The sequence below is a fragment of the Pseudorca crassidens genome, chromosome 1 (genome assembly GCF_039906515.1).
Source record: "Pseudorca crassidens isolate mPseCra1 chromosome 1, mPseCra1.hap1, whole genome shotgun sequence".
Taxonomy (NCBI): domain Eukaryota; kingdom Metazoa; phylum Chordata; class Mammalia; order Artiodactyla; family Delphinidae; genus Pseudorca; species Pseudorca crassidens.
The window spans coordinates 91,053,244-91,060,196 of record NC_090296.1 but is presented as its reverse complement, the minus strand read 5'-3'; the positions used below and the strand labels follow the sequence as shown (position 1 = coordinate 91,060,196).

At 42.4% G+C, this 6,953-nt stretch overlaps 1 protein-coding gene across 11 annotated transcripts in view; it reads right to left on the bottom strand.

Annotated features, from left to right (window-relative positions):
- Positions 1 to 6,953, bottom strand: part of SEMA6D (semaphorin 6D) — a 584,591-nt gene that overhangs the window by 4,434 nt on the left and 573,204 nt on the right. For 3 of the 11 annotated variants that reach the window (XM_067745918.1, XM_067745936.1, XM_067745927.1), the window contains 10 exons: positions 6,542 to 6,630; positions 5,621 to 5,838; positions 5,414 to 5,545; positions 4,943 to 5,098; positions 4,678 to 4,851; positions 3,755 to 3,895; positions 3,582 to 3,659; positions 3,066 to 3,166; positions 2,650 to 2,706; positions 996 to 1,163 (listed from right to left, as the gene is read on the bottom strand). In XM_067745918.1, the coding sequence (XP_067602019.1) occupies positions 996 to 1,163; positions 2,650 to 2,706; positions 3,066 to 3,166; positions 3,582 to 3,659; positions 3,755 to 3,895; positions 4,678 to 4,851; positions 4,943 to 5,098; positions 5,414 to 5,545; positions 5,621 to 5,838; positions 6,542 to 6,630 (1,314 nt within the window). The remainder of the gene's footprint in view (positions 1 to 995; positions 1,164 to 2,649; positions 2,707 to 3,065; positions 3,167 to 3,581; positions 3,660 to 3,754; positions 3,896 to 4,677; positions 4,852 to 4,942; positions 5,099 to 5,413; positions 5,546 to 5,620; positions 5,839 to 6,541; positions 6,631 to 6,953) is intronic. The other 8 variants (XM_067745947.1, XM_067745956.1, XM_067745962.1 and 5 more) reach the window with 8 other exon arrangements.

Genomic DNA, 6,953 nt, shown 5'->3' with positions numbered 1-6,953 from the left:
AGAAATAGAAGAGTGAATTAGTTTATAATTATTGGGATTTTTAATGCAACCACAGACATCTAGACATGTTAGTTTAAGAGGTATCCAAGTCTGTTACATGCTACAAGCACAGCTATCCCAGAGTAAGGTAAGTCAGAGTGATTTGAAGATGCTGTTGCTTTAGGTTAGTACTAAGGCCTTTGAACATTAGTTGTTTTTCACCAATGTCGAGGGCTATGGAATTCAGTGGCATTGTGAAAGACAAAGAAAGAAACGTAGAGAGAAATGGAATTACTAAAGAAAATAAAAGAGGAAGAATGATTATAAAATTGTTTACAATGAAAACAAATAAAACCAAAATCAATAGATGTAAATCATAAATGACAATGCACTGCTATAAAAACTGATTGGAAACCTGATACCACAGTTTGGGAAGCACTAAAGAATAGATTTTTTCCCAGAGTGATCTGTCTAACAAGGTAACTCAGCAGACAGCTCTCTGATAAATGCTTCTATTATGGGCTGAAAATGATAGTTACGGACGAGCACTCTGTTAGGTTTCAGTGCTTGTGGCATTCAAACAACTTCGCGCCTCCCGTACTTTTCAGATTGCATTGTAAATTGCAGCTAAACAAAAGTCTGAGAAAGGCTCCTCCACAAAACATCCGATATCAGGATATTTGCAATTAATGAGTTTTGCTTTTGGATATCGCTGGGGTGACCCTCGGAATTCTCTGATACCCAGCAGAGTGTAGCTTTTTCAGACAGAAGCCGACACGGATTCGATTGTCTGAGTGGCTGTTTAACCAACTCCTTCTTCAACAGCTTTCCACCTCTTTCATCGGCTAAGGAATGCACACTCCACGTAACCACAGAAAACCGGTGTGAGTGTGGCCAGCGGCGGCGATGGTAACAACAGAGGCAGCTCCGTCCGGCTTCACCTCCACACGTTCCTCAGAGATATTAGGAATCAGGTTTCCACTCAGTGAGAGATGAGTTCCCTGGTGAGGCCTTACCCTTTGGGATACCTGATAAAGGATCAGTAAAATCAGAAGTGTTTGGGTCATCTTGAACTACAAATTTCCGGGAGCTGGTCAGTTTAGGTCTCCAGGTATCAATCACTTTAGGTGTAATTTCTGGGATACTTGCCATTGTGGTAACAGAAGATGAAGATACCTCCATGTCTGTGGTGGCAAACAGATTTTTATTAACATGGGTAGTGACAGCGGATGGCTTCTGACTGGTCTGTTGTATTTTCAAGTAAAGTTTAAGCAAATTTTATGAGAAAGCCTGTTCTAGGATTTCATAAAAACACATCCAAGGAGATTATACCAAATCCTTTTCTTGCAAGGGAAAAATATAAGCTAAAAATGAACAATAAAGACATATTAAGCAGATTTCGAACTTGAAGACACTGAAAATACTCCTCTACGAAGCCTCTGCGGTGATTAATGACACTCATGGAAAAGGTACGATGAATCCCAAAGACTAATTGCTAGTTTCTCATCCTTTTGTGAGACAACATCACTTCTTTTGTGTATATTTATTTAAAGCATTTTCATAGATGGTTGGAAACTGTATTGCCTTCACTGGGGAACCTACAGTGTAACGTCATCAGAAAACACCTGATTAGGTCTGCATAAACACTTGATTTTAGACCTGACAAAGAGGCTGTCCTGCTTTACCACAGACATCTTGTCTATCTGTAGATTACTGACTGCACTGAGGGCTCGCCATCCACGGTAAAGCACTGAAGCAGGGATGAACCTTGTCCGTGCCTTCCGAAATGCCCGGGGAGTTTCTTCCAAAGAGTTAGCAGCAACTCATGCAAAAGAAATGGCATTCACAAGCTGAATAAGGATGTTCTGATACACAAGATCTTCCATCCTTTTCTCCCCTCTGAGGAATGAAACTGCTGGTAAGGTTTAGAACCAGCAACAGGATCGGGAGTAACTTAACCTCTTTGTGTGTCTATTACTGATTTCTGCCAAGCAGATTTTCCCTCAAAATGTAAGCATATGATCTTGGGTTAAACCCCTGGAGACCCCAATTCAGACTGGTGCAACGGTCACAGATGAAGACTCCAAAACGGATGCAGACAAGAGGGGCACAGGGAGCCCAGCGACCATCTTAACACATCAGAAACCAGCTTCATTCGATGGGAACCTTTTTCACACCACTGAGACCACAACATTCAAAGGTTTCTAGGATCACCACAAACCATTCAGAAAAGATCTCTCAAATTTATAAATACACATTTTGGGGAAATGTGTATTTGTTTACTAGGTCTTAGGACAGGTGAGGAGAGAAGGGGTAAATAATGAAATTCTGCCATCCATTGAATATAGATGACCAGAGGGAACATTCACAATGCACAGGGGTGAGAGAGAAGGAAGCTTGGGTGGACGGGCGTGCAGCTGGAATGCAGCCTATGTTAATCCATTGGATTTTTCTTAAAGGATGTGCCTTGGTCAATGATGGGCTGTTAACATGCTACACAGGGTGAAGTGCTGAATAAGAAAAAGTCTTTCGGACCATCAGGGGGGTTATGAGTCAAAGCAGAAAAATGAAGGGCTGCCAAACTGTGCAAAAGGAAGGGAGAAGGGGCTGAAAATGCTGAACTGAAGGAAAGAAAAGGTTGTTAATTCAAAAAAATGAAAAAAAACTAACCAGATGTTGGACCGCCAAATATTTTGTAATCTGGTGTAGTTGAAGTAGGCAAAATTTCTAAAAGAATTAAAGGAACAAGTAATCAGTAAAAAGTAACCAAAAGAAAGCAAAAATTTACGAATTCCAATTAACTCAAAAAGTCAAAAGAAAGGACTATAAATTAAAAGAGTAACCTACTGCTTAGACTACCTTTCTCTAGATTTCCTACAAGACTGTAAATGGTGAAGGAAAAAAAAAAAGTAAGATTCTTCTCTAATGTATCCCCATGACCAAACAGCTCAGCTTTTGTGACGTTTAAGTTAAATGCTAGGTGGCATGTGTCCTGAGTCATTATAAAAGGCTGATTGTAAAATAATGTTCACGTGCAAATGTGGTCAAAAAGAAGCACCAGGAGGGAAAGGAAGATTCGGTCTTACCATGGCAGTCCCCTAGATGGGCTGTGTTGCCATATTCCGTGTCCTGTTCAAATCCTCCAGCGCTGTGGTTATGGAAAGCAAAGAAGTCTTCAGTTAACAGCCTTCATAGGAACACAAGTGACAACCAGAGCAGAACCAAGAACACAGATGGATTAGTAAGAATGAGCAGACAGGACATTTCAACATAGCTTGCTAAAATGAGTATTTCTAGTAAACATTTGGCAACTAGAATGTTTAAGAGAGCAGAAGAGAATTGGTTCTTTCTCTCCATCCATTTCCCGTAGGTATTTCACTGTCTACAATCTCCTTTCCCTCTCACAGCTCCAGATTTTCTTTTTTTCCTTCTCCCATACAAAACAAACAAACAAAAAACAAAAAACAGAAAAAAGGAAAGAAAGAAAGAAAAGTAAAGCAAAAAAGAAAAGTAGTGCTATTGGAAGTTTTCTAAAATTTCTAGCTTTAGAGATAGAAGCACATCTGGAGAATATCTCAGCTAATGTGACAAAGTATACTTACAGCATCCCTGGGGTCACTTGACCACAGGCCCCTGGGCTTAACCAGCCACAGTACGGGTCTCGAGATGCAATACAAGACCTGTATAAAACCAAACAGAACGTAACTTGAATTTTCTCATCATCAAAGGTAATGATGCTGTAAGACCCGGGATAAGGAAAGAAACATCAGCCTACTTTTTACATGATGCGTAACGCTCACAGCGACTGAGGGGGATGCGGATAACACAGCTTGAGAACGCCACGTATAAAGCATGATGAACTTTATCCAACTGGAGTGAGATGACCCTTCTGTCCTCCTCATTCTCAGCATTGCACCTATATTGTGGGAGACATTTTGAAGATAGACGTTTAGTAAGTCAAAAGCTACAGGAACTACATGAGGCAAGTGAGCTTTGGTTTTTGCAATTATTGAGAGCCGGGGAGGCGTTAAGGAATATTCTCAGTAGCAAACCAGGCAAGCACGTAGTTTAGGAAGTAATAATGATGTGATTCATCTTCTACTGCTCTGCATGGCTGGTTTAATTTCAAGCTGGACAAAGGGTTTTTTAAAGATTGGCTTCCCGTTCTGATGATCGAAGGGAATTGCATTTGTGAACAGCATGTTAGACTATAGGGAAGAAAAAGGATAATGTTTTAATGCATTTAAATCTTCCTGTGCTAGATATTTCTGGATCTCTCCTTAGTCTTCTTTGCTCCATTTCTCTCATCTATTTCTTGTTTGTTTTAATGGTCCACATAATTTTTTATATCAGTGGTTAGAAGAATTATGGTGTACTGTGTGTGTGTGTTTGCAATCAGCTGTCTGCTCCACGTAGCGTCCTGAAATATATCTTCAAGGTAAGAGGGTGGTGATAAAATATTCTCATTTTCCATAGGTGACAAACAAGGGCTGAATTATTTTTAAACTCATCACTGTCTACCCTCCAAGCCCTAGCGGACTCAGGAAAACAACAAACCTGGGTTTTATTTCAGTGAGGAAAAAAACAAAACAAAACACTGATATGCCAAACCACTGCTAATTTAGAGGGCTGGAAGGAAATGACTAGATGAAACACACACTGGAAGTACTAGAAAGTGTTCTCGTATAATATACCTACTTTGCATGGTTGTACGCTTCAATCTCTTCCAGTAACACGCTGTCATTCAAAGAGAAAGGACTGGTTTTTGCCAAAACTTTAAGTACCATGCCAGCTTCCGAGCCAACAAAGATGACTGTGTAGTTTTGGTGGGGTCCCGCAGAATGGTCGACGGCGATGGCCGTCAGTCTGTACCTGCCGGAGGAGGGGAGCCAGGTCAGGGGGGCGGCCAACAGGAAGGGAAGCCACTGGATGGGAGAGGGCCCGTGTTTCTGCACAGTCTTACCTGATCCGAGTCTTTGTGAACCAGGGCTCGTCGGCAATGGGTGGGACGGCAGAGTCCATCAGGGGGTGGGATTTAATGAACGACAGGGTTTCATCCGGGAAATCGATGGAGGTTTTATAAGCTTCGGCAAGCCCGTGCTTTGCACAACAGCCGGGCCTGAAAGGAACATAGTGTGTTTGGTCCCCCCTCACAATCTGTATCTAGGGATTAAGTGTCCGTCGTGGAAGACGAGGTCAAGAGAGAAAGGAGAGTGAACCAAACCAGAGGAGCGATGCTATTTCCCTGAACTCTGGGCGCTCTCCATATTCATGCTCTCAGAGTCATATTCACTGATTTTCTGTCTGTAGCGCTGCACAGGGACCCTTCCTGGAGTGGGAGGTTGGCCCAGCTGCTCTCTGAGGACGGATGCTTCCCACGACCGGAGGGTTTTGTCAAAGACAAAAATCCTCTCCGTTTTTTTTTTTTTCTTACCTTGGCTTCGGTACTTTGTCTTCAGGGACTGCTGTCCAAACAGAATCTGGAGTTTTCTGTTCTTTAAACCGTCCTCTGAATACTTTTTCAATGTCATCCATGCTAAATGCACAGACAGCAGAACCAGGAATGCTGAAAAAGAGGAAGGGTGTCAGGAGACAATGGGCCTGTTCTCGGCCTTTTGAAGCGCCGGGGATCTGTTCTCACCTGTTGAGCTGTGTGGTAAACACCCCGACCACAGTGGGGACGCCATTGATTTGTATTATGTCTGTGACAGACTGCAGAACATCAAAGTAGAAAAAGGAATCTCCGGGGACAGAACAGTTAAGACGAGCCTTCAGAAATGAAGTCCAGTGTTTCTCCAGGACCCGCTGGGAGCCACCCATGTCGTTTTTACATATGCGGGCCACACGGGAATATACAGCCTGCCCACGGGACAAAAGCAAAGCAACAGGGTTATGAGCACGTTGGAAGAATGGGAAGAAAAAGCTGCCAGATGAGGGAGGGATGAAACATGCTAAAGATACATGTGGTTCAAAAGACTCCGGCAGCCTCCTCCCTAGGGATCTGTATAGTAAGAATGTCAACTAGATTTATCTGTGAGAAAAAAGGGCCATTTGCCTGCTCTGCCAAACAAGCTCCATAAGAAGTGAGCTATCAAACGGCCCGGCTGAATGGAAACCATTCCCATGCTCTGTTCTCATATTGTTAACAAAATGCACCATTCTTAAACCTGGCATAGAAGGGGCCGCAATATTTTAGAATCATATGGGCTTGTCCTGATGTATTCAACAGTGAACAGGGGCCCTTACTTTCCATCCTGCCTTCTGACGCTGAGAAAGAATAGCTATCGATAGATTCTAAAGAGTTAAAGAAGCATCTGTAGCTCAAGGGAGCCTGCAGAACATTCTCTGTAGTAACAGAAAAAGAAAAAAAAGAAATCTCAAGGCCCAAGGCTGCTGTTCCCACTCTGGCCATTGTGCAGGCATTCCACAGCAATTATTCTCAGGATAAGCAACTCACCTCTCTGCACTTGGCCCTAAATGCTTTGAGTGCTGGAAAATATGCAAAGACTTTACCAAAGCGGGCTCAATTCCATGCAGTATGAGTGCACAATCATATACTTGCCTTGCCTAAATTATTATGTTCGACAGCAATTTCTCGGAAGAAGAAATAGACATAGTTTCCATATTCTATGGCATGAAGAAAGTGTGGCTCTGAAAGAGAAATTGAAAACCAACTGGTTCCTAAAGGATAATTCAATTAGTATCAGACCCTGACTGCCAGGCATGACTGACAGATGTCACATTGCTACATTCAAGCCAAGGAGAACTCTGATATGCCAGCGAGTCTGTGGATCCCAGTGTGGGTGTGCTGAAGCTTCAGGGAACCCGGAGTCTTTAATGTTAGCTAATGGACTAGAAAAAGCCTACAGGGAAATGAACTACAACAAAGGTCTTTGTTTCAACAGATTTATTCATTAACTTGGAGTTAACTAGGGAAGGAAACTTCTTACGCTGAAAATAAAACATCTTGATTT